At 40.4% G+C, this 27,754-nt stretch overlaps 1 protein-coding gene and 1 long non-coding RNA gene across 2 annotated transcripts in view; one reads left to right on the forward strand and one right to left on the reverse strand.

Moving 5' to 3' along the window:
- The window catches only part of LOC138322026 (cubilin-like), a 157,923-nt gene extending 135,444 nt beyond the window's left edge, over positions 1-22,479 (forward strand). Inside the window, exons 51-58 of the mRNA XM_069266083.1 lie at positions 8,939-9,138; positions 9,918-10,080; positions 10,460-10,680; positions 16,214-16,355; positions 19,360-19,541; positions 19,900-20,065; positions 20,397-20,638; positions 20,993-22,479. Of these exons, the coding sequence (XP_069122184.1) occupies positions 8,939-9,138; positions 9,918-10,080; positions 10,460-10,680; positions 16,214-16,355; positions 19,360-19,541; positions 19,900-20,065; positions 20,397-20,638; positions 20,993-21,097 (1,421 nt within the window). The 3' untranslated portion in view covers positions 21,098-22,479. The remainder of the gene's footprint in view (positions 1-8,938; positions 9,139-9,917; positions 10,081-10,459; positions 10,681-16,213; positions 16,356-19,359; positions 19,542-19,899; positions 20,066-20,396; positions 20,639-20,992) is intronic.
- A 2,358-nt stretch (positions 22,480-24,837) lies between these two features.
- LOC138320337 (uncharacterized) lies at positions 24,838-26,722 on the reverse strand. The gene is made up of 3 exons (XR_011208167.1): positions 26,624-26,722; positions 24,977-25,053; positions 24,838-24,894 (listed from the first exon to the last, which is right to left on the reverse strand). It is a non-coding gene; the product is annotated as an uncharacterized lncRNA (long non-coding RNA).
- Between the last annotated feature and the right edge of the window lie 1,032 nt (positions 26,723-27,754).

Consider the following 27,754-nt stretch of genomic DNA (forward strand, 5'->3'; position numbering starts at 1 on the left):
CACCAAACACCATACAGACTGACAGGACTACCAGGTTACTGATGATCCACCAAACACCAGACAGACAGACAGGACTACCAGGTTACTGATGATCCACCAAACACCAGACAGATAGACAGGACTACCTGGTTACTGATGATCCACCAAACACCAGACAGATAGACAGGATTACCAGGATACTGATGATCCACCAAACACCAGACAGACAGACAGACAGGACATCCAGGTTACTGATGATCTACCAAACACCAGACAGATAAACAGGACTACCTGGTTACTGATGATCCACCAAACACCAGACAGACAGACAGGACTACCAGGATACTGATGATCCACCAAACACCAGACAGACAGACAGACAGGACTACCTGGTTACTGATGATCCACCAAACACCAGACAGACAGACAGGACTACCAAGATACTGATGATCCACCAAACACCAGACAGACAGACAGGACTACCAGGATACTGATGATCCACCAAACACCAGACAGATAGACAGGACTACCTGGTTACTGATGATCCACCAAACACCAGACAGACAGACAGGACTACCTGGTTACTGATGATCCACCAAACACCAGACAGATAGACAGGACTACCAGGATACTGATGATCCACCAAACACCAGACAGACAGACAGGACTACCTGGTTACTGATGATCCACCAAACACCAGACAGAAGACAGACAGGACTACCTGGTTACTGATGATCCACCAAACACCAGACAGACAGACAGGACTACCAAGATACTGATGATCCACCAAACACCAGACAGACTGACAGGACTACCTGGTTACTGATGATCCACCAAACACCAGACAGACTGACAGGACTACCAGTATACTGATGATCAACCGAACACCAGACAGACAGACAGGACTACCTGGTTACCGATGATCCACCAAACACCAGACAGATAGACAGGACTACCAAGATACTGAAGATCCGCCAAACACCAGAAAGACAGACAGGACTACCTGGCTACCGATGATACACCAAACACCAGACAGATAGACAGGACAACCAGGATACTGATGATCCGCCAATCACCAGAAAGACAGACAGGACTACCTGGTTACTGATGATCCACCAAACACCAGACAGATAGACAGGACTACCAGGTTACTGATGATCCACCAAACACCAGACAGACAGACAGGACTACCAGGTTACTGATGATCCACCAAACACCAGACAGACAGACAGGACTACCAAGATACTGATGATCCACCAAACACCAGACTGATGATCCACCAAACACCAAACACCAGACAGACAGACAGGACTACCAAGATACTGATGATCCACCAAACACCAGACAGACAGACAGGACTTCCAGGTTACTGATGATCCACCAAACACCAGACACAGATAGACAGGACTACCTGGTTACTGATGATCCACCAAACACCAGACAGACAGACAGGACTACCTGGTTACTGATGATCCACCAAACACCAGACAGACAGACAGGACTACCAAGATACTGATGATCCACCAAACACCAGACAGACAGACAGGACTACCTGGTTACCGATGATCCACCAAACACCCGAAAGACAGACAGGACTACCTGGTTACTGATGATCCACCAAACACCAGACAGACAGACATGACTACCAAGATACTGATGATCCACCAAACACCAGACAGACAGACAGGACTACCAAGACACTGATGATCCACCAAACACCAGACAGATAGACAGGACTACCAGGATACTGATGATCCACCAAACACCAGACAGACAGACAGGACTACCAGTATGACTAGCGAACGGATACAAGTGACTAATCACAAAATCCAAGACATATCAAGTTCAGTACTCCTAAACATCATATTGATCCAGTTCACTCCCCCTATACATGATATTGATCCAGTTCAACCCCACTATACATGATATTGATCCAGTTCAGTCCTCCTATACACGATATTGATCCAGTTCAGTCCTCCTATACATGATAGTGATCCAGTTCAGTCCTCCTATACAGTATATGGATTCAGTTCAGTCCTCCTATACATGATATTGATCCAGTTCAATCCTCCTATACATGATATTGATCCAGTTCAGTTCCTATACATATATTGATCCAGTTCAGTCTCCTATACATGATATTGATCCAGTTCAGTCCTCCTATACATGATATTGATCCAGTTCAGTCCTCCTATACATGATATTGATCCAGTTCAGTCCTCCTATACATGATATTGATCCAGTTCAGTCCTCCTATACATGATATTGATCCAGTTCAGTCCTCCTATACATGATAATGATCCAGTTCAGTCCTCCTATACATGATATTGATCCAGTTCAGTCCTCCTATACATGATATTGATCCAGTTCAGTCCTCCTATATACATGATATTGATCCAGTTCAGTCCTCCTATACATGATATTGATCCAGTTCAGTCCTCCTATACATGATATTGATCCAGTTCAGTCCTCCTATACATGATATTGATCCAGTTCAGTCCTCCTATACATGATATTGAGTTCAGTCCCCTATACATGATATTGATCCAGTTTCCCCTATACATGATGATCCAGTTCATCCCCTATACATGATATTGATCCAGTTCAGTCCCCCTATACATGATATTGATCCAGTTCAGTCCCCCTATACATGATATTGATCCAGTTCAGTCCTCCTATACATGATATTGATCCAGTTCAGTCCTCCTATACATGATATTGATCCAGTTCAGTCCTCCTATACATGATATTGATCCAGTTCAGTCCCCCTATACATGATATTGATCCAGTTCAGTCCTCCTATACATGATATTGATCCAGTTCAGTCCTCCTATACATGATATTGATCCAGTTCAGTCCCCCTATACATGATATTGATCCAGTTCAGTCCTCCTATACATGATATTGATCCAGTTCAGTCCTCCTATACATGATATTGATCCAGTTCAGTCCTCCTATACATGATATTGATCCAGTTCAGTCCTCCTATACATGATATTGATCCAGTTCAGTCCTCCTATACATGATATTGATCCAGTTCAGTCCTCCTATACATGATATTGATCCAGTTCAGTCCTCCTATACATGATATTGATCCAGTTCACTCCCCCTATACATGATATTGATCCAGTTCAGTACAGTCCCTCCTATACATGATATTGATCCAGTTCACTCCCCCTTTACATGATATTGATCCAGTTCAGTCCTACTATACATGATATTGATCCAGTTCAGTCCTACTATACATGATATTGATCCAGTTCAGTCCCCCTATACATGATATTGATCCAGTTCAGTCCTCCTATACATGATATTGATCCAGTTCAGTCCTCCTATACATGATATTGATCCAGTTCAGTCCTCCTATACATGATATTGATCCAGTTCAATCCTCCTATACATGATATTGATCCAGTTCAGTCCTCCTATACATGATATTGATCCAGTTCAGTCCTCCTATACATGATATTGATCCAGTTCAGTCCTCCTATACATGATATTGATCCAGTTCAATCCTCCTCTACATGACATTGATCAATTTCAGTCCTCCCATACATGAAATTGATCAAGTTCAGTCCTCCAATACATGATATTGACCCAGTTCAGTCCTCCTATACATGATATTGATCTAGTTCAGTCCTCCTATACATGATATTGATCCAGTTCAGTCCCCCTATACATGATATTGATCCAGTTCAGTCCTCCTATACATGATATTGATTCAGTTCAGTCCCCCTATACATGATATTGATCCAGTTCAGTCTCCCTACACATGATATTGATCCAGTTCAGTCCCCCTATACATTTTATTGATCTACCTGGCTACCGATGATCCACCAAACACCAGAAAGACAGACAGGACTACCTGGTTACTGATGATCCACCAAACACCAGACAGACAGACATGACTACCAAGATACTGATGATCCACCAAACACCAGACAGACAGACAGGACTTCCAGGTTACCGATGATCCACCAAACACCAGACAGACAGGACTACCTGGTTACCGATGATCCACCAAACACCAGACAGACAGACAGGACTACCAAGATACTGATGATCCACCAAACACCAGACAGACAGACAGGACTACCAGGTTACTGATGATCCACCAAACACCAGACAGAAAGACAGGACTGATCCACCAAACACCCAGACAGACAGGACTACCTGGTTACTGATGATCAACCAAACACCAGACAGATAAACAGGACTACCAGATACTGATGATCACCAAACACCAGACAGACAGACAGGACTACCAGGATACTGATGATCCACCAAACACCAGACAGACAGACAGGACTACCTGGTTACTGATGATCCACCAAACACCAGACAGACAGACAGGACTACCAGGATACTGATGATCCACCAAACACCAGACAGACAGACAGGACTACCTGGTTACTGATGATCCACCAAACACCAGACAGATAGACAGGACTACCTGGTTACTGATGATCCACCAAACACCAGACAGATAGACAGGACTACCTGGTTACTGATGATCCACCAAACACCAGACAGATAGACAGGACTACCTGGTTACTGATGATCCACCAAACACCAGACAGACAGACAGGACTACAAGGTTACTGATGATCCACCAAACACCAGACAGACAGACAGGACTACCTGGTTACTGATGATCCACAAACACCAGACGATAGACAAGGACTACCAGTTACTGATGATCCACCAAACACCAGAACCACCAATACACCAGTTATCCACCAACAACAGACAGAAGACAGGACTAGCAAGTGACTGATCACAAAACCCAGACATATCAAGTTCAGTCTCCTATACATGATATTGATCCAGTTCAGTCCCCTATACATGATATTGATCCAGTTCACCCCTATACAGATGACAGTTGAAGTCCTCCTATACATGTTATTGAATCCAGTTCACTCCCTTACTATTGACATGATATATTGATCCAGTTCAACAGTCCCCCTATACATGATATTGATCCAGTTCAGTACCTCCTATACATGATATTGATCCAGTTCACTCCCCTATACATGATATTGATCCAGTTCACTCCCCTATACATGATATTGATCCAGTTCAGTCCTCCTATACATGATATTGATCCAGTTCATCTCCTCATCATCTATACATGATATTGATCCAGTTCAGTCCTCCTATATACATGATATTGATCCAGTTCAGTCCTCCTATACATGATATTGTCGTTCATCTCTATACAGAATGATCAATCCTCTATACTTATATTATCCTCTCCCTATACATGATATTGATCCATTCAATCCTCCTATACATGATATTGATCCAGTTCAGTCCATCAGTCTCTATACATGATATTGATCAGTTCATCCTCTATACATGATATTGATCCAGTTCAGTCCTCCTATACATGACATTGATTCAATCTTACATGAATGATCATTCTCCATACATGAAATTGATCCAGTTCAGTCCTCCAATACATGATATTGACCCAGTTCAGTCCTCCTATACATGATATTGATCTCAGTTCAGTCCTCCTACACATGATATTGATCCAGTTCAGTCCTCAATACTGTATTGCCCCCCTCTATACATTATATTGATCCAGTTCAGTCCTCCTATACATGATATTGATCCAGTTCAGTCCCCCTATACATTATATTGATCCAGTTCAGTCCTCCTATACATGATATTGATCCAGTTCAGTCTCCCTATACATGATATTGATCCAGTTCAGTCTCCCTATACATGATATTGATCCAGTTCAGTCCCCTATACATTTTACTGATCTACCTGGTTACCGATGATCCACCAAACACCAGAAAGACTGACAGGACTACCTGGTTACTGATGATCCACCAAACACCAGACAGACAGACATGACTACCAAGATACTGATGATCCACCAAACACCAGACAGACAGACAGACAGGACTTCCAGGTTACCGATGATCCACCAAACACCAGACAGACAGGACTACCTGGTTACCGATGATCCACCAAACACCAGACAGACAGATAGGACTACCAAGATACTGATGATCCATCAAACACCAGACAGACAGACAGGACTTCCAGGTACTAACCAAACACCATACAGATGACAGGACACCATGAACACACCAGACAGAAAGACAGGACTACCAGGATACTGATGATCCACCAAACACCAGACAGACAGACAGGACTACCAGGTTACTGATGATCCACCAAACACCAGACAGATAGACAGGACTACCTGGTTACTGATGATCTACCAAACACCATACAGACTGACAGGACTACCTGGTTACCGATGATCCACCAAACACCTGACAGATAGACAGGACTACCTGGTTACTGATCATCCACCAAACACCAGACAGATAGACAGGACTACCAAGATACTGATGATCCACCAAACACCATACAGATAGACAGGACTACCTGGTTACTGATGATCCACCAAACACCAGACAGACAGACAGGATTACCAGATTACTGATGATCCACCAAACACCAGAAAGACAGACAGGACTACCAGGTTACTGTTGATCCACCAAACACCAGACAGAAAGACAGGACTAGCAAGTGACTGATCACAAAACCCCAGACATATCAAGTTCAGTACTCCTATACATGATATTGATCCAGTTCAGTCCCCCTATACATGATATTGATCCAGTTCAACCCCACTATACATGATATTGATCAAGTTCAGTCCTCCTATACATGATATTGATCCAGTTCAGTCCTCCTATACATGATAGTGATCCAGTTCAGTCCTCCTATACAGTATATGGATCCAGTTCAGTCCTCCTATACATGATATTGATCCAGTTCAATCCTCCTATACATGATATTGATCCAGTTCAGTCCTCCTATACATGATATTGATCCAGTTCAGTCCCCCTATACATGATATTGATCCAGTTCAGTCCTCCTATACATGATATTGATCCAGTTCAGTCCCCCTATACATGATATTGATCTAGTTCAGTCCTCCTATACATGATATTGATCTAGTTCAGTCCTCCTATACATGGTATTGATCCAGTTTAGTCCTCCTATACATGGTATTGATCTAGTTCAGTCCTCCTATACATGGTATTGATCCAGTTTAGTCCTCCTATACATTGTATTGATCAAGTTCAGTCCTCCAATATATGGTATTGATCTAGTTCAGTCCTCCTATACATGGTATTGATCCAGTTTAGTCTTCCTATACATGGTATTGATCTAGTTCAGTCCTCCTATACATGGTATTGATCCAGTTTAGTCCTCCTATACATGGTATTGATCTAGTTCAGTCCTCCTATACATGGTATTGATCTAGTTCAGTCCTCCTATACATGGTATTGATCCAGTTTAGTCCTCCTATACATGGTATTGATCTAGTTCAGTCCTCCTATACATGGTATTGATCTAGTTCAGTCCTGCTATACATGGTATTGATCCAGTTTAGTCCTCCTATACATGGTATTGATCTAGTTCAGTCCTCCTATACATGATATTGATCCAATTCAGTCCCCCTATACATGGTATTGATCTAGTTCAGTCCTCCTATACATGGTATTGATCCAGTTTAGTCCTCCTATACATGGTATTGATCTAGTTCAGTCCTCCTATACATGGTATTGATCTAGTTCAGTCCTCCTATACATGGTATTGATCTAGTTCAGTCCTCCTATACATGGTATTGATCTAGTTCAGTCCTCCTATACATGGTATTGATCTAGTTCAGTCCTCCTATACATGATATTGATCCAGTTCAGTCCTCCTATACATGGTATTGATCTAGTTCAGTCCTCCTATACATGGTATTGATCTAGTTCAGTCCTCCTATACATGGTATTGATCCAGTTTAGTCCTCCTATACATGGTATTGATCTAGTTCAGTCCTCCTATACATGATATTGATCCAGTTCAGTCCTCCTATACATGGTATTGATCTAGTTCAGTCCTCCTATACATGATATTGATCCAGTTCAGTCCTCCTATACATGGTATTGATCTAGTTCAGTCCTCCTATACATGGTATTGATCCAGTTTAGTCCTCCTATACATGGTATTGATCTAGTTCAGTCCTCCTATACATGGTATTGATCTAGTTCAGTCCTTCTATACATGGTATTGATCTAGTTCAGTCCTCCTATACATGGTATTGATCTAGTTCAGTCCCCCTATACATGATATTGATCCAGTTTAGTCCTCCTATACATGGTATTGATCTAGTTCAGTCCTCCTATACATGATATTGATCCAGTTCAGTCCTCCTATACATGGTATTGATCTAGTTCAGTCCTCCTATACATGGTATTGATCTAGTTCAGTCCTCCTATACATGATATTGATCCAGTTCAGTCCTCCTATACATGGTATTGATCCAGTTTAGTCCTCCTATACATGGTATTGATCTAGTTTAGTCCTCCTATACATGGTATTGATCTAGTTCAGTCCTCCTATACATGATATTGATCCAGTTCAGTCCTCCTATACATGGTATTGATCTAGTTCAGTCCTCCTATACATGGTATTGATCTAGTTCAGTCCTCCTATACATGATATTGATCTAGTTCAGTCCTCCTATACATGGTTTTGATCCAGTTTAGTCGTCCAATACAAAATAATAAATAAATCCACCTTAGAAGTTCATGATGTTACTATAAATTATAAAATTGTTTGTTGTGTATGTTATTGATCATGACAAATACAAATATAAGTTTTGTTGTATTCGTTAAAATCTTTTTTTCATATTATTATCATAGATCAGCTTTCAATCTTTCTCATTTGATTTTTTACACTGTGAATCCAAAGTCTAATTATTTACCTGATAAAGTTGGAACCTGTTTCCATGTAAATGTATTCGCAAAAATTTGATGAATGCGAAGCAAGTGGATTTCCACGATAGGAATAATTTGATGATAGAGATAACAATATACACATGAGGATTTTTCCTAGATTAGAGCCAATTTAATTTGGGTCAATACATTGTTAGGTGTAAACCAGGGATGTGGTGGTGTACTAAATACAACCTCTGGATCGTTTGGAAGTATTGACACCGATGGAGATGGCCAGTACGAGAATAGCCAGAACTGTGTCTGGACCATTATTGTGGAAAGCAACCAGTTAGTTGTATTGAACATACCTATCATTGGTATAGAGACGCAAAGTATTTGTTACTTTGACGGTATCAATGTAAGTAATATTGATTGGAAGGATTATAACACAAGTGTATTCAATATATAACAGTTGTTTTTGCACTTTAATAGTTCCAAAGAAAAGTGTTTCTGAACATTTCCATGTTGTAATACGATTCACTTTTTAGTACAAAAGATGTATAATTTTCTCAGTTTTCGTTATACATCGCTTTTAGATAGAGTCCGAGTTGAATTGTTTTATATGCGGTACAGAATCAAGGTAAATGTGCGTTTTCATAGTAAGCAATACAACCAATTTAACTAACAGGAAATTTATTTTGGAAATAAGAAATAAGATATTTCTGGCAAAAAAAAAAAAATTCTAAAATACAGAGGTGCTAGAAATTTTTCTTATAATCCTACCGCACCTCACAGCAATGTTGGAGATCATGTGTATATGTTCAATAATTGTTTTTTTTTTTTTTTTTTTTTTCTCCAAAATTTGGATTGCCAGGTTACTATGCGATGGCTTTGTAAAATGGTCAATATCTTATTAGCTTTTTAATATTTCTTTTTTTCAAAATTGGCCATTTTGTGTAACATATAGATGTCTATCATTTGACACTTCATACGCTCCAATAACAGAGATTAAATGGTTTCGTGGAAACAATGAAGGGACATTTGGTTTTCTGAAATAAGGGTTGGGTATTAGTGAGCCACCATTGTCTTACACGTTTCTTTTACAATTCATATAAGGGAGGAGGATATGAAAAAGTCAAGTAGCATGTAAGAAAAGCGTTATCATGTGCCTTATATGTTGTGACCTTGCCTTTCTAGATTTACGATGGAATGAGTACTACAGATCCCCTTATAGGTACCTACTGTGGAACTAACGCCCCGGGAGTTATCCGCTCTACATCCAACGTCCTGACGGTTCGCTTCTACACTGACGATTCTGTGACAGGCGTTGGTTTTAATGCCACCTACACACAGGAGCCATGTAAGCCCTCTAATATATCGTAAAACATAGCACCATGGTCTTTTTAACCATGTGCTCTTTAAAATTATGTCTAAAATTGGCCAATTTGCTCCCCAATAAAGTAGCTTGTACCTGTTCAGCAGGTATTCATGATACAGAGATGGTTGTTAGGGCAGGTTTAAATACATGTATGCATTGATTTTTTCATTAAAATAATGCTTTTTACAATTATCGGGAGTTTTATCAACTATAATTGATTTTTACTGAATAGTGATAAAAGTCAACCCATTAGCCAATGGTATTATCCGTACAGAATAAGAATACCATTATATTGATGCACGCGGGTACTAACCTATATAAGAGTATTATGATCTTGTTAGGAATTATTCTTCTGTTTCAGCTCTGTGTAGTCAGGCTCTGATTTCGTCCTCTAACCCCCAGACGATATCCTCCCCCACTGGGGCGCTCTTCCCTCCTACACAGCCCGTGCAATGTCGCTGGACAGTGGATGCCCCTAACTCCAATGAACGTGTTCGCTTCACCATGACAATGATTAACTTGGAAAACCATGCTAACTGCACTGACGAATATGTAGAGTTCCGGGACTCACCTCTGCAACCGGTAAGTTATATCGCATAAACACATGTCTGAACTGTACACTGATATCAATAACTATTTTGTTTATTAAATAAATATGAAAATGTCCTATTATTAATTAATCTAACAGATTGGAACTGATTAAGCTGCATATTTCATACACAGTAGATTTGTAGCTTTTAGTCATTTTAGATTTAATCAAAAATTAGAAACTTATGTGCTTTAAAAGCTAACAACTTATTAGCGGTACTGTAACAGATTGGAGGATAATTTGAACAACATATACTTAATGATCCTTGGTACCTGTTGTCACCTTGGTACTTGTTGTCTCCTTGGTACTTATTGTCTCCTTGGTATATGTTACTTGTTGTCTCCATGGTACCTGTTGTCGCCTTGGTACCTATTGTCTCCTTGGTATTTGTTGTCGCCTTAGAACCTATTGTCTCGTAGGTATCTGTTGTCTCCTTGATACCCGTTGTCTCCTTGGTATCTGTTGTCTCCATGGTACCTGTTGTCTCCTTGGTACCTGTTGTCTCCTTGATACCCGTTTGTCTCCTTGGTATCTGTTGTCTCCTTGATACCCGTTTTCTCTTTGGTATCTGTTGTCTCCATGGTATCTGTTGTCTCCTTGATACCTGTTGTCTCCTTGATACCCGTTGTCTCCTTGGTATCTGTTGTCTCCATGGTACCTGTTGTCTCCTCGATACCCGTTGTCTCCTTGGTATCTGTTGTCTCCTTGATACCTGTTGTCTCCTTGATACCCGTTGTCTCCTTGGTATATGTTACTTGTTGTTTCCTTGGTACGTATTGTCTCCTTGGTATTTGTTGTCGCCTTGGTACCTGTTGTCTCCTTGGTACCTGTTGTCTCCTTGGTATTTGTTGTCGCCTTGGTACCTATTGTCTCCTTGGTATCTGTTGTCTCCTTGATACCCGTTGTCTCCTTGGTATCTGTTGTCTCCATGGTACCTGTTGTCTCCTTGGTACCTGTTGTGTCCTTGATGACCGTTTGTCTACTTGGTACCTGTTGTCTCCTTGGTATTTGTTGTCGCCTTGGTACCTATTGTCTCCTTGGTACCTGTTGTCTCCTTGATACCCGTTTTCTCTTTGGTATCTGTTGTCTCCATGGTACCTGTTGTCTCCTTGGTACCTGTTGTCTCCTTGGTACCTGTTGTCTCCTTGGTACCTGTTGTCTCCTTGGTACCTGTTGTCTCCTTGGTACCTGTTGTCTCCTTGGTACCTGTTGTCTCCATAGTACCTGTTGTCTCCATGGTACCTGTTGTCACCTTGGTACTTGTTGTCTCCTTGTTACCTGTTGTCTCCTTGGAACATGTTGTCTCCTTAGTACCTGTTTTCCTTTGTACCTGTTGTCTCCTTGGTACCTGTTGTCTCCTTGGTACCTGTTGTCTCCATGGCACCTGTTGTCTCCATGGCACCTGTTGTCTCAATGGTTTATGTTGTCTCCTTGGTACATGTTGTCTCCTTGATACCCGTTTTCTCTTTGGTATCTGTTGTCTCCTTGATACCCGTTTTCTCTTTGGTATCTGTTGTCTCCATGGTACCTGTTGTCTCCTTGGTACCTGTTGTCTCCTTGGTATCTGTTGTCTCCTTGGTACCTGTTGTCTCCTTGATACCCGTTGTCTCCTTGGTACCTGTTGTCTCCTTGGTATCTGTTGTCTCCTTGATACCTGTTGTCTCCTTGATACCCGTTGTCTCCTTGGTATATGTTACTTGTTGTTTCCTTGGTACGTATTGTCTCCTTGGTATTTGTTGTCGCCTTGGTACCTGTTGTCTCCTTGGTACCTGTTGTCTCCTTGGTATTTGTTGTCGCCTTGATACCTATTGTCTCCTTGGTATCTGTTGTCTCCTTGATACCCGTTGTCTCCTTGGTATCTGTTGTCTCCATGGTACCTGTTGTCTCCTTGGTACCTGTTGTGTCCTTGATGACCGTTTGTCTCCATGGTACCTGTTGTCTCCTTGGTACCTGTTGTGTCCTTGATGACCGTTTGTCTACTTGGTACCTGTTGTCTCCTTGGTATTTGTTGTCGCCTTGGTACCTATTGTCTCCTTGGTATCTGTTGTCTCCTTGATACCCGTTTTCTCTTTGGTATCTGTTGTCTCCATGGTACCTGTTGTCGCCTTGGTACCTGTTGTCTCCTTGGTACCTGTTGTCTCCTTGGTACCTGTTGTTTCCATAGTACCTGTTGTCTCCATGGTACCTGTTGTCACCTTGGTACTTGTTGTCTCCTTGTTACCTGTTGTCTCCTTGGAACATGTTGTCTCCTTAGTACCTGTTTTCCTTTGTACCTGTTGTCTCCTTGGTACCTGTTGTCTCCTTGGTACCTGTTGTCTCCTTGGTACCTGTTGTCTCCATGGCACCTGTTGTCTCCATGGCACCTGTTGTCTCAATGGTTTATGTTGTCTCCTTGGTACATGTTGTCTCCTTGATACCCGTTTTCTCTTTGGTATCTGTTGTCTCCTTGATACCCGTTTTCTCTTTGGTATCTGTTGTCTCCATGGTACCTGTTGTTTCCATGGTACCTGTTGTCTCCATGGTATCTGTTGTGGCCTGGTACCTGTTGTCTCCTTGGTACCTGTTGTATCCTTGGAACCTGTTGTCGCCTTGGTACTTGTTGTCTCCATAGTACCCGTTTGTCTCCTTGGTATCTGTTGTCTCCATAGTACCTGTTGTCGCCTTGGTACTTGTTGTCTCCATGGTACCTGTTGTCTCCTTGGTACCTGTTGTCTCCTTGGTACCTGTTGTCTCCTTGGTACCTGTTGTCTCCTTGGTACCTGTTGTCTCCTTGGTACCTGTTGTCTCCTTGGTACCTGTTGTCTCCTTGGTACCTGTTGTCTCCTTGGTACCTGTTGTCTCCTTGGTACCTGTTGTCTCCTTGGAACTGTTGTCTCCTTGGTACATGTTGTCTCCTTGTACTGTTGTCTCCTTGGTACATGTTGTCTCCTTGGTACATGTTGTCTCCTTGGTACATGTTGTCTCCTTGGTACATGTTGTCTCCTTGGTACATGTTGTCTCCTTGGTACATGTTGTCTCCTTGGTACCTGTTGTCTCCTTGGTACCTGTTGTCTCCTTGGTACCTGTTGTCTCCTTGGTACCTGTTGTCTCCTTGGTACCTGTTGTCTCCTTGGTACCTGTTGTCTCCTTGGTACCTGTTGTCTCCTTGGTACCTGTTGTCTCCTTGGTACATGTTGTCTCCTTGGTACATGTTGTCTCCTTGGTACATGTTGTCTCCTTGGTACATGTTGTCTCCTTGGTACATGTTGTCTCCTTGGTACCTGTTGTCTCCTTGGTACATGTTGTCTCCTTGGTACCTGTTGTCTCCTTGGTACCTGTTGTCTCCTTGGTACCTGTTGTCTCCTTGGTACCTGTTGTCTCCTTGGTACATGTTGTCTCCTTGGTACATGTTGTCTCCTTGGTACATGTTGTCTCCTTGGTACATGTTGTCTCCTTGGTACATGTTGTCTCCTTGGTACATGTTGTCTCCTTGGTACCCGTTTGTCTCCTTGGTATCTGTTGTCTCCTTGATACCCGTTTTCTCTTTGGTATCTGTTGTCTCCATGGTATCTGTTGTCTCCTTGATACCTGTTGTCTCCTTGATACCTGTTGTCTCCTTGATACCCGTTGTCTCCTTGGTATCTGTTGTCTCCATGGTACCTGTTGTCTCCTTGGTACCTGTTGTCTCCTTGGTAACCTGTTGTTTCCATAGTACCTGTTGTCTCCATGGTACCTGTTGTCACCTTGGTACTTGTTGTCTCCTTGTTACCTGTTGTCTCCTTGGAACATGTTGTCTCCTTAGTACCTGTTTTCCTTGTACCTGTTGTCTCCTTGGTACCTGTTGTCTCCTTGGTACCTGTTGTCTCCTTGGTACCTGTTGTCTCCTTGGTACCTGTTGTCTCCTTGGTACCTGTTGTCTCCTTGGTACATGTTGTCTCCTTGGTACCTGTTGTCTCCTTGGTATCTGTTGTCTCCTTGGTACTGTTGTCTCCTTTGGTATCCGTTTGTCTCCTTTGGTACCTGTTGTTCCATGGTACCTGTTGTCTCCATGGTACCTGTTGTGCTCATGGTACCTGTTGTCTCCTTGGTACCTGTTGTCTCCATGGTACCTGTTGTCGCCTTGGTACTTGTTGTCTCCTTGTTACCTGTTGTCTCCTTGGAACATGTTGTCTCCTTGGTACCTGTTGTCTCCTTGGTACCTGTTGTCTCCTTGGTACTGTTGTCTCCATGGTACCTGTTGTCTCCTTGGTCCTGTTGTCTCCTTGGTACCTGTTGTCTCCTTGGTACCTGTTGTCTCCTTGGTACCTGTTGTCTCCTTGGTACCTGTTGTCTCCTTGGTACATGTTGTCTCCTTGGTACATGTTGTCTCCTTGGTACATGTTGTCTCCTTGGTACATGTTGTCTCCTTGGTACATGTTGTCTCCTTGGTACATGTTGTCTCCTTGGTACATGTTGTCTCCTTGGTACCTGTTGTCTCCTTGGTACCTGTTGTCTCCTTGGTACATGTTGTCTCCTTGGTACATGTTGTCTCCTTGGTACATGTTGTCTCCTTGGTACCTTTGTTTGTCGCCTTGGTACTTGTTGTCTCCTTGTTACCTGTTGTCTCCTTGGAACATGTTGTCTCCTTAGTACCTGTTGTCTCCTTTGTACCTGTTGTCTCCTTGGTACCTGTTGTCTCCTTGGTACTTGTTGTCTCCTTGGTACATGTTGTCTCCTTGGTACATGTTGTCTCCTTGGTACATGTTGTCTCCTTGGTACATGTTGTCTCCTTGGTACATGTTGTCTCCTTGGTACATGTTGTCTCCTTGGTACATGTTGTCTCCTTGGTACATGTTGTCTCCTTGGTACCTGTTGTCTCCTTGGTACCTGTTGTCTCCTTGGTACCTGTTGTCTCCTTGGTACCTGTTGTCTCCTTGGTACCTGTTGTCTCCTTGGTACTTGTTGTCTCCATGGTACCTGTTGTCTCCTTGGTACCTGTTGTCTCCTTGGTACCTGTTGTCTCCTTGGTACCTTTGTCTCCTTGGTCTTGTCTCCTTGGTACATGTTGTCTCCTTGGTACATGTTGTCTCCTTGGTACATGTTGTCTCCTTGGTACATGTTGTCTCCTTGGTACATGTTGTCTCCTTGGTACATGTTGTCTCCTTGTTACCTGTTGTCTCCTTGGAACATGTTGTCTCCTTAGTACCTGTTTTCCTTTGTACCTGTTGTCTCCTTGGTACTTGTTGTCTCCTTGGTACCTGTTGTCTCCTTGGTACCTGTTGTCTCCTTGGTACATGTTGTCTCCTTGGTACCTGTTGTCTCCTTGGTACCTGTTGTCTCCTTGGTACCTGTTGTCTCCTTGGTACCTGTTGTCTCCTTGGTACATGTTGTCTCCTTGGTACATGTTGTCTCCTTGGTACATGTTGTCTCCTTGGTACCTGTTGTCTCCTTGGTACCTGTTGTCTCCTTGGTACATGTTGTCTCCTTGGTACATGTTGTCTCCTTCTTGTCTCCTTGGTTTATTTTGTCTCCATGGTGTAACTGCCGATGACCTTTTGTATGTTCCAGGGATACGGAGGAAGATCAATGCACTACTGTGGTTCAACTCTGCCGAGTATGTTTGAGTCTGTCGGACAAACAGCCCAGGTCAACTATAAGGCAATGGGAACAAGTGCAGGACATGGATTCGCGCTTACATACGAAACTGCCAGTAAGTTTATTAATGCAAAAAAGGTACTTGTAGCATTAGAAGCATTAAGCTTGAGTACAAGTCTTTAATCTTTATCCTTTTTTTAAATTCCGGTTACGTTTGACTGTTGTATTTTCCATCTTAATATTTTTTCTGTATTTAAACTTCTTCATATTCTGTGGTGTTATTTAGCAAAGTATCCCTCAAACTCCCATTATATTTTCGTAATATATCTAATCGTAAAACAAACACGCTCCAAATGATAGTTGATATCCTTATGGCGATATTTCCTAATTAGAAATGTCGAAGTTAATACGGATTGTAGCAATGATGGGGAATTACCAGGGATTCCGTTGTTACGTTATGTTGGTGCTACAGTTCACGCGTGGGTAAACATCACACATGAGAACCGCTTTGTATAACATTTTAACAAGGTATGTTTGTCAAATGATAGATGTTGACAAATGCCGCTAATACATTGTCATTTTATTTTCGTCGTTGTTTTCATCAATAAATATCTTTAAACATTAATCAAAATCCTACTTAAAATCTTCCAATCCTTCAAAAACTATTATCAGAGATTTGCAGTTTTGCACAAGACCATACAATGCACTCTACACGGGTAAGTGGGAAGCGGGTCCAGACGTTCGATGGCAGCTGATGGTTAATTACTACTTAGTAATACTTCGCTCTTTTGTAGCTTTTGCGTACAAGTGAGTGTTAAAAGTCGTTAGAATGGAGTATATAGTTCTACTGATGCATTGTGCTTTTATTTTGGAAAGAAGAACCAGTTTTATAAGGATGAACATTGTAAAACATTGAATAAATCTAACCATGTTCTATTCCCTGTGGTGTCGCTGGGATTGACCTGGCGATCACCCGGGTACGTACAGGCACATAGGCTATTTTCAGACATACACATTTACGTGTTCTATTGATATATATTTTTAACAACAACACTCTTACAACATATAACCTTATTCAACCTTTTTGTCGAAACTGTAAAGATTTGAACAAAATTACGTAAAGACAAATACATAAGGATCATCGATATTAAGTTTGTAGAGCATTCATAAAAACCTAATGGGACTTTAAAGCCTTTAACCTTAGCAATCTTTATACCTTTCAGCATGTAACCTCATTCAACCTTTAACCCTTACAGTATGTAACCTTATTCAACTGTGCCTCTTACAGCATGTAACCTTATTCAAGTTATCCCTTACAGCATGTAACGTTATTCAACCTTCGCCCCTTACAGCATGTAACCTTATTCAACCTTTATCTCTTCAAGCATGTAACCTTATTCAATATTTGCCCCTTACAACATGTAATCTTATTCAATATTTGCCCCTTACAGCATGCAACCTTATTCAACCTTTAACCCTTTCAGCATGTATCCTTATTCAACCTTTATCCCTTGCACAATTTATCCTTATTCAAACTTTGCCCCTTACAGCATAAAACCTTATTCAACATTTGTCCCTTACAGCTTTTAACCTTATTTAACCTTTGCCATTTACAGCATGTAAACTTATTCAACCTTTGCCCCTTACAGCATGTAACCTTATTCAAGCTTTTATCCCTTCCGGCATGTATCCTTATTCAACCTTTAACTCTTACAACATATAACCTTATTCAACCTTTATCCCTTAGTTTTTAACCTTATTCAACCTTTGCCATTTACAGCATGTAAACGTAATCAACCTTTGCCCCTTACAGCATGTAATTTTATTCCACCTTTGCCCCTTACAGCATGCAACCTTATTCAACATATGCCCCTTACAGCATGTAACCTTATTCAACCTTTTCCCCTTACAGCATGTAACCTTATTCAAGCTTTTATCCCTTCCGGCATGTATCCTTATTCAACCTTTAACCCTTTCAGCATGTATCCTTATTCAACCTTTATCCCTTACAGCATGTATCCTTATTCAACCTTTGCCCCTTATAGCATATAACCTTATTCAACCTTTGTCCCTTAGTTTTTAACCTTAATTAACCTTTGCCATTTACAGCATGTAAACTTATTCAACCTTTGCCCCTTACAGCATGTAACCTTATTCCACCTTTGCCCCTTACAGCATGCAACCTTATTCAACCTTTGCCCCTTACAGCATGTAACCTTATTCAACCTTTTCCCCTTACAGCATGTAACCTTATTCAAGCTTTTATCCCATTCCGGCATGTATCCTTATTCAACCTTTAAAGTGAACAGTCGGGTAAGGATGGCTAAAGTCGGTAAAAATGGTGTGAATGTATCCAGTATAATTTCTAATGAAATAGAAAAATAAAATCTCTCGTCAAAATCTGTCTGCGTACGAAGAAATTAATTTAAAGTATATGAATCCTAAAACGTCCTCCCGGCTGACTGTGTTCGTGGTTACATTTCCACGCAGCCACGCTTTCAATGCTTTCAACTTTTCGTTATTTCAATGGTCAGAACTGGGAAGCGTAAGCATAACTTGACTGTCGTATTAATATGTGAGAACTTTTGGAAGGCCAATGAACGCATTTAGACTGGTTTTCTTTGCCCGACTATTCACTTTAACCCTTTCAGCATGTATCCTTATTAACCTTTATCCCTTACAGCATGTATCCTTATTCAATCTTTAACCCTTATAGCATATAACCTTATTCAACCTTTGCCCCTAACATCATATAATCTTTTTCAAATTGTGTCCTTTACAGCTTTTAACATTATTTAACCTTTGCCATTTACAGCATGTTAACTTATTCAACCTTTGCCCCTTACAGCATATAACCTTTTATTCAACCTTTGCCCCTTGCAGCTTTTAACCTTACTTAATTTTTGCCATTTAAAGCATGTATCCTTATTCAACCTTTGCCCCTTAAAGCATGTAACCATATTCAACCGTTATTCCTTACAGCATGTAACCTTATTTCAATGTGAGTCCTTTACAGCCTGTATTTCCTTATACAATTTTTGTCCTTTAATGCCTGTAACATTATTTAAACTTCGTTCTTTACATCCCATATTTCTTTATTCAATCTTTGTCCTTTATAGCCTGTAACAGAACCTACAGTGGATACAGCGGTCAGATACACAGTCCTGGTTGGCCAGATAACTATCCTAGTTACGCCTATTGTGAGATTCGCATCACTGGACCACCCAACACCTGGATCAGCCTTTACTTCAACGTCTTTAGTGTCGAGTCTCACAGGTCGTGTCGCTTCGACTACCTACAGGTAAACGTACTCATTCATTCACTGTCTATTTGCCGAGAACACAATGCCCTAACAACCTGCAAAGGGAAAATGCATCAAGTACCTGCTGAGGAAAACATGAGAATGCTTACTTACAAATTTGTTACCTCCTACCTACACATTAGAAATACAAATGTTGCCATAGTATATATTAGCAATTTATGGTAAAAATATTAGTTACAGAAAAATATAATTATTTGCAAATATGAATTACGATTTTATTCAACTAATTATACAAGAAATGAAAGTGCTTCTGGGAATCAGTTCCCCCTACAAATACATTTCAAATTTACAATGGTTGACTTTCTAGTGAAGCTTTTGTTGTGATATTGTGATATAGGTGAGGAATGGATCTACAGCCTCCGACCCTGTGGCTGCCACTCTGTGTGGTTATGCTTTGCCTGATCCCATATATGGCACCGGGAATTCTTTATGGTTGGGATTCAGAACTGACGGATCACTCACTCATTCAGGATTTGATATAACTTATACTGCCTCAACAGCAGGTAACTGGTCAGGTTTTAATGATAATACACACATTTTCATCCTGTACTATTAACACTTAATATAATATATCCACTCTAATCAAAGCTAGCTGTGTGTTGTTTGCCTTCATATATCATGCATATCTCAGCAAAAATTGTTTTGAAATATTGAAAAGTAGCAAAAGACATTTTGTTTCCATTATAATTATTTTCATAATGTTCTATTTTGTGTGGGGTTGACATTAGTTAAGGTAGCACAAGAATGACTTATCACTATATCTGTCATCAAAAGATAAAAGAAAAGGAATTAGCTATACTGTGTTTTTCTGACTCACAACACAAATGTTTACAGGCATGGGCTGTGGTGGGAACATTACTGGAATCAACGGCAGCTTGACCAGTCCTGGTTACCCTGGTAACTACACGGAGCGGCACAGTTGTCGGTGGCTCATCACAGTACCCGGCCGCCGGGTAATCAGGGCCACTTTCTCCGATCTCAACCTGATAGGTAGTGCTGACTGCAACAGAGATTCCGTCACTGTGTATAATGGAAACTCGGAACAACAACCCATATTTGGCAGATATTGTGGCAATGTATGACATTTCACAGTCTCACTTAACTCTAGTTCTAATCAAAGCATGTTGATTATCTTTCAATTTAGATCACCCCATGGCCCAACCAACACAAGCTTTTAAAAACATCTATTAGTATAACTAAAATGTTGTTTATAATTTTTTTTTTTTTATATTTCATCTTTTTAATTAAGTTCTCATTTCATTGATGATATTTTAAGTAAAGTTATAATAAGTTCAATTTTGACAGAAAGAAACTACAACAGTAATTGTTTTTAATAAGATGACCGATACAGCAATGCGTACAAACTAAATAATTAAAGTGGGTCATGTTTCTTTCCAGTTGTTGATCTTATTCCTCTTTTGTCATTTTAGGAAACGCCAGCGACACTTGTTTCCAGTGGCAATGTGATGTTGGTGAAATTCACCACGGATGGTATAGGCAGTGCACCAGGATTCCGATTAACATTTGCTAGCTAGGAACATATTATAATTTTGCTGTGAATAATCAATTTATCATTAATTAAGGTTTCATTATTTACCGTCATGACATATTTTTGGTGACTTCATACAGTGTTACTGTAATGTTCGTGTTGATAATACTAAGTCTTCCGCCTACTTTCAGGATGTGATATAGAGGTTCCCCAACGTGTAACTGTTGTTTATCGTGTTTATCAAACTCGAGTTCAATAATATTCTAATTTTGAGATACCAGCTTTAGCGGTTTAGACACAAGCTGTAGTGGTTATATTTTTCAAAATTGGAAAATTAAGAAATGAGAGTGTAGATAACTTATATTTTCCATAGCTTACTTTGACTCTATATTTATACTGTGGTGATCAGTTGATTTTTATCTAATATAAAAAATATTATTATTTAGTACTTGAAAATAAGCCTATAATCATGTACTATCAAAGAATCTATCATGAATGCTAACCATCACATATTGCATCATACATATCTTTCTACCATAAAGCATAGTGCCTAAATAGAGACCCAAAATTCTGGTGTTTATGATTTAGATAAGCAGCAACCTATTCTAAATGAATGCAATATAAGGACATTCCGCTATGGAAAGAAATCTGACGCCAAAACCTTATGCATCCAATCAGAATTTCTAAAAAGAAAAGGTTAGAGTTGATCAATAAGTGGTGTACCAGTTTTTTATACACTAGGGTGTGTATAAACAAAAATCTGGTTTAACAGTCTGAAGGGAGAAGAGAATACCAATCCCTAGTTCAGTTAGGGATCAATACACCAAAAGTATCATATAGTAGTTAGAGATAAACACACCAAAACCAATAGTTTCATACTGTAGTTAGGGATAAACACACCAAAAACATCATACTGTAGTTAGGGGTCAACACACCAAAAACATCATACTGTAGTTAGGGGTCAACACACCAAAAACATCATACTGTAGTTAGGGGTCAACACACCAAAAACATCATACTGTAGTTATCATACTGTAGTTAGGGGTCAACACACCAAAAACATCATACTGTAGTTAGGGATCAACACACCAAAAACATCATACTGTAGTTAGGGGTCAACACACCAAAAACATCATACTGTAGTTAGGGGTCAACACACCCAAAACATCATACTGTAGTTAGGGGTCAACACACCAAAAACATCATACTGTAGTTAGGGATAAACACACCAAAAACATCATACTGTAGTTAGGGGTCAACACACCAAAAACATCATACTGTAGTTAGGGATAAACACACCAAAAACATCATACTGTAGTTAGGGGTCAACACACCAAAAACATCATACTGTAGTTAGGGGTCAACACACCAAAACATCATACTGTAGTTAGGGGTCAACACACCAAAAACATCATACTGTAGTTAGGTTCAACACACACCAAAAACATCATACTGTAGTTAGGGGTCAACACACCAAAAACATCATACTGTAGTTAGGGGTCAACACACCAAAAACATCATACTGTAGTTAGGGGTCAACACACCAAAACATCATACTGTAGTTAGGGGTCAACACACCAAAACATCATACTGTAGTTAGGGGTCAACACACCAAAAACATCATACTGTAGTTAGGGGTCAACACACCAAAAACATCATACTGTAGTTAGGGATCAACACACCAAAAACATCATACTGTAGTTAGGGATAAACACACCAAAAACATCATACTGTAGTTAGGGGTCAACACACCAAAACATCATACTGTAGTTAGGGGTCAACACACCAAAAACATCATACTGTAGTTAGGGGTCAACACACCAAAACATCATACTGTAGTTAGGGGTCAACACACCAAAAACATCATACTGTAGTTAGGGGTCAACACACCAAAAACATCATACTGTAGTTAGGGGTCAACACACCAAAAACATCATACTGTAGTTAGGGGTCAAACACACCAAAAACATCATACTGTAGTTAGGGTTCAACACACCAAAAAACATCATACTGTAGTTAGGGGTCAACACACCAAAAACATCATACTGTAGTTAGGGGTCAACACACCAAAAACATCATACTGTAGTTAGGGGTCAACACACCAAAAACATCATACTGTAGTTAGGGGTCAACACACCAAAAACATCATACTGTAGTTAGGGGTCAACACACCAAAAACATCATACTGTAGTTAGGGGTCAACACACCAAAAACATCATACTGTAGTTAGGGGTCAACACACCAAAAACATCATACTGTAGTTAGGGGTCAACACACCAAAACATCATACTGTAGTTAGGGGTCAACACACCAAAACATCATACTGTAGTTAGGGATAAACACACCAAAAACATCATACTGTAGTTAGGGATAAACACACCAAAAACATCATACTGTAGTTAGGGATAAACACACCAAAAACATCATACTGTAGTTAGGGGTCAACACACCAAAAACATCATACTGTAGTTAGGGGTCAACACACCAAAAACATCATACTGTAGTTAGGGGTCAACACACCAAAAACATCATACTGTAGTTAGGGGTCAACACACCAAAAACATCATACTGTAGTTAGGGGTCAACACACCAAAAACATCATACTGTAGTTAGGGGTCAACACACCAAAAACATCATACTGTAGTTAGGGATAAACACACCAAAAACATCATACTGTAGTTAGGGGTCAACACACCAAAAACATCATACTGTAGTTAGGGGTCAACACACCAAAAACATCATACTGTAGTTAGGGGTCAACACACCAAAAACATCATACTGTAGTTAGGGATAAACACACCAAAAACATCATACTGTAGTTAGGGGTCAACACACCAAAAACATCATACTGTAGTTAGGGGTCAACACACCAAAAACATCATACTGTAGTTAGGGGTCAACACACCAAAAACATCATACTGTAGTTAGGGGTCAACACACCAAAAACATCATACTGTAGTTAGGGGTCAACACACCAAAAACATCATACTGTAGTTAGGGGTCAACACACCAAAAACATCATACTGTAGTTAGGGGTCAACACACCAAAACATCATACTGTAGTTAGGGGTCAACACACCACAAATATCATACTGTAGTTAGGGGTCAACACACCAAAACATCATACTGTAGTTAGGGGTCAACACACCAAAAACATCATACTGTAGTTAGGGGTCAACACACCAAAAGTATCATACTGTAGTTAGGGGTCAACACACCAAAAACATCATACTGTAGTTAGGGGTCAACACACCAAAAACATCATACTGTAGTTAGGGGTCAACACACCAAAAACATCATACTGTAGTTAGGGGTCAACACACAAAAACATCATACTGTAGTTAGGGGTCAACACACCAAAAACATCATACTGTAGTTAGGGGTCAACACACCAAAACATCATACTGTAGTTAGGGGTCAACACACCAAAAACATCATACTGTAGTTAGGGGTACAACACACAAAAACATCATACTGTAGTTAGGGGTCAACACACCAAAAACATCATACTGTAGTTAGGGGTCAACACACCAAAAACATCATACTGTAGTTAGGGGTCAACACACCAAAAACATCATACTGTAGTTAGGGGTAACACACACACAAAAACATCATACTGTAGTTAGGGGTCAACACACCAAAAACATCATACTGTAGTTAGGGGTCAAACACACCAAAAACATCATACTGTAGTTAGGGGTCAACACACCAAAAACATCATACTGTAGTTAGGGTCAACACACCAAAAACATCATACTGTAGTTAGGGTAACACACCAAAAACATCACTGTAGTTAGGGGTCAACACACCAAAACATCATACTGTAGTTAGGGGTCAACACACCTAAATAGGGAAAACCAAAAACATACTGTAGTTAGGGATAAACACACCAAAAACATCATACTGTAGTTAGGGGTCAACACACCAAAAACATCATACTGTAGTTAGGGGTCAACACACTACAAATATCATACTGTAGTTAGGGGTCAACACGCCAAAAACCTCATACTGTAGTTAGGGGTCAACACGCCAAAAACATCATACTGTAGTTAGGGATAAACACACCAAAAACATCATACTGTAGTTAGGGATACAACACACCAAAAACATCATACTGTAGTTAGGGGTCAACACACCAAAAACATCATACTGTAGTTAGGGGTCAACACACCCAAAACATCATACTGTAGTTAGGGGTCAACACACCAAAAACATCATACTGTAGTTAGGGTCAACACACCAAAAACATCATACTGTAGTTAGGGGTAAACACACCAAAAACATCATACTGTAGTTAGGGGATAAACACACAAAAACATCATACTGTAGTTAGGGGTCAACACACCAAAAACATCATACTGTAGTTAGGTCAACACACCAAAAACATCATACTGTAGTTAGGGTCAACACACCAAAAACATCATACTGTATAGTCATACTTAGTTAGGGGTCAACACACCAAAAACATCATACTGTAGTTAGGGGTCAACACACCAAAAACATCATACTGTAGTTAGGGGTCAACACACCAAAAACATCATACTGTAGTTAGGGGTCAACACACCAAAAACATCATACTGTAGTTAGGGGTCAACACACCAAAACATCATACTGTAGTTAGGGTAACACACCAAAAACATCATACTGTAGTTAGGGGTCAACACACCAAAAACATCATACTGTAGTTAGGGGTCAACACACCAAAAACATCATACTGTAGTTAGGGGTCAACACACCAAAAACATCATACTGTAGTTAGGGGTCAACACACCAAAAACATCATACTGTAGTTAGGGATCAACACACCAAAAAATCATACTGTAGTTAGGGTCAAACACCAAAACATCATACTGTAGTTAGGGGTCAACACCAAAAACATCATACTGTAGTTAGGGGTCAACACACCAAAAACATCATACTGTAGTTAGGGGTCAACACACCAAAAACATCATACTGTAGTTAGGGGTCAACACACCAAAAACATCATACTGTAGTTAGGGGTCAACACACCAAAAACATCATACTGTAGTTAGGGGTCAACACACCAAAAACATCATACTGTAGTTAGGGGTCAACACACCAAAAACATCATACTGTAGTTAGGGGTCAACACACCAAAAACATCATACTGTAGTTAGGGGTCAACACACCAAAAACATCATACTGTAGTTAGGGGTAAACACAAAAAACATCATACTGTAGTTAGGGGTCAACACGCCAAAAACATCATACTGTAGTTAGGGGTCAACACACCAAAACATCATACTGTAGTTAGGGGTCAACACACCAAAAACATCATACTGTAGTTAGGGGTCAAACACACCAAAACATCATACTGTAGTTAGGGGTCAACACACCAAAAACACATACTGTAGTTAGGGGTCAACACACCAAAACATCATACTGTAGTTAGGGGTCAACACACCAAAAACATCATACTGTAGTTAGGGGTCACACCCAAAACATCATACTGTAGTTAGGGGTCAACACACAAAAAAAACATCATACTGTAGTTAGGGGTCAACACACCAAAAACATCATACTGTAGTTAGGGGTCAACACACCCAAAAACATCATACTGTAGTTAGGGGTCAACACGCCAAAACATCATACTGTAGTTAGGGGTCAACACGCCAAAACATCATACTGTAGTTAGGGGTCAACACACCAAAAACATCATACTGTAGTTAGGGGTCAAACACACTACAAATATCATACTGTAGTTAGGGTCACACACCAAATCATACTGTAGTTAGGGGTCAACACGCCAAAACATCATACTGTAGTTAGGGGTCAACACACCAAAAACATCATACTGTAGTTAGGGGTCAACACGCCAAAAACATCATACTGTAGTTAGGGGTCAACACGCCACAAACATCATACTGTAGTTAGGGGTCAACACGCCAAAACATCATACTGTAGTTAGGGGTCAACACGCCAAAACATCATACTGTAGTTAGGGGTCAACACACCAAAAACATCATACTGTAGTTAGGGGTCAACACGCCAAAACATCATAATGTAGTTAGGGGTCAACACACCAAAAACATCATACTGTAGTTAGGGGTCAACACGCCAAAACATCATACTGTAGTTAGGGGTCAACACACCAAAAACATCATACTGTAGTTAGGGGTCAACACGCCAAAAACATCATACTGTAGTTAGGGGTCAACACACCAAAAACATCATACTGTAGTTAGGGGTCAACACGCCAAAACATCATACTGTAGTTAGGGGTCAACACACCAAAAACATCATACTGTAGTTAGGGGTCAACACGCCAAAACATCATACTGTAGTTAGGGGTCAACACGCCAAAACATCATACTGTAGTTAGGGGTCAAGACACCAAAAACCTCATACTGTAGTTAGGGGTCAACACGCCAAACATAACATACTGATATCAATGGCACTGATTAATTCTACAAGACAGCTTGTTAATGTACTTAGAAATGTTTTTGTTGGTGTTCTGTAAAAAGTTCTTTGAAAATATTCATTTTGTATATGACATTCCATGAAATATATTAATATTCCATCCCGTTTGTAATGATAGCAAGCAGATACATATACTAATTGTCATTTAATAGTGAAACATAACCTACCATTGACCTACAACCCACACTCCTCCACAAGCACATGTCGAAATATAACATAGTGATGAAATAAGATTATTGTACGAGCTACATGTCAATCTGAA

Source organism: Argopecten irradians, chromosome 4 (genome assembly GCF_041381155.1).
Source record: "Argopecten irradians isolate NY chromosome 4, Ai_NY, whole genome shotgun sequence".
Classification (NCBI taxonomy): domain Eukaryota; kingdom Metazoa; phylum Mollusca; class Bivalvia; order Pectinida; family Pectinidae; genus Argopecten; species Argopecten irradians.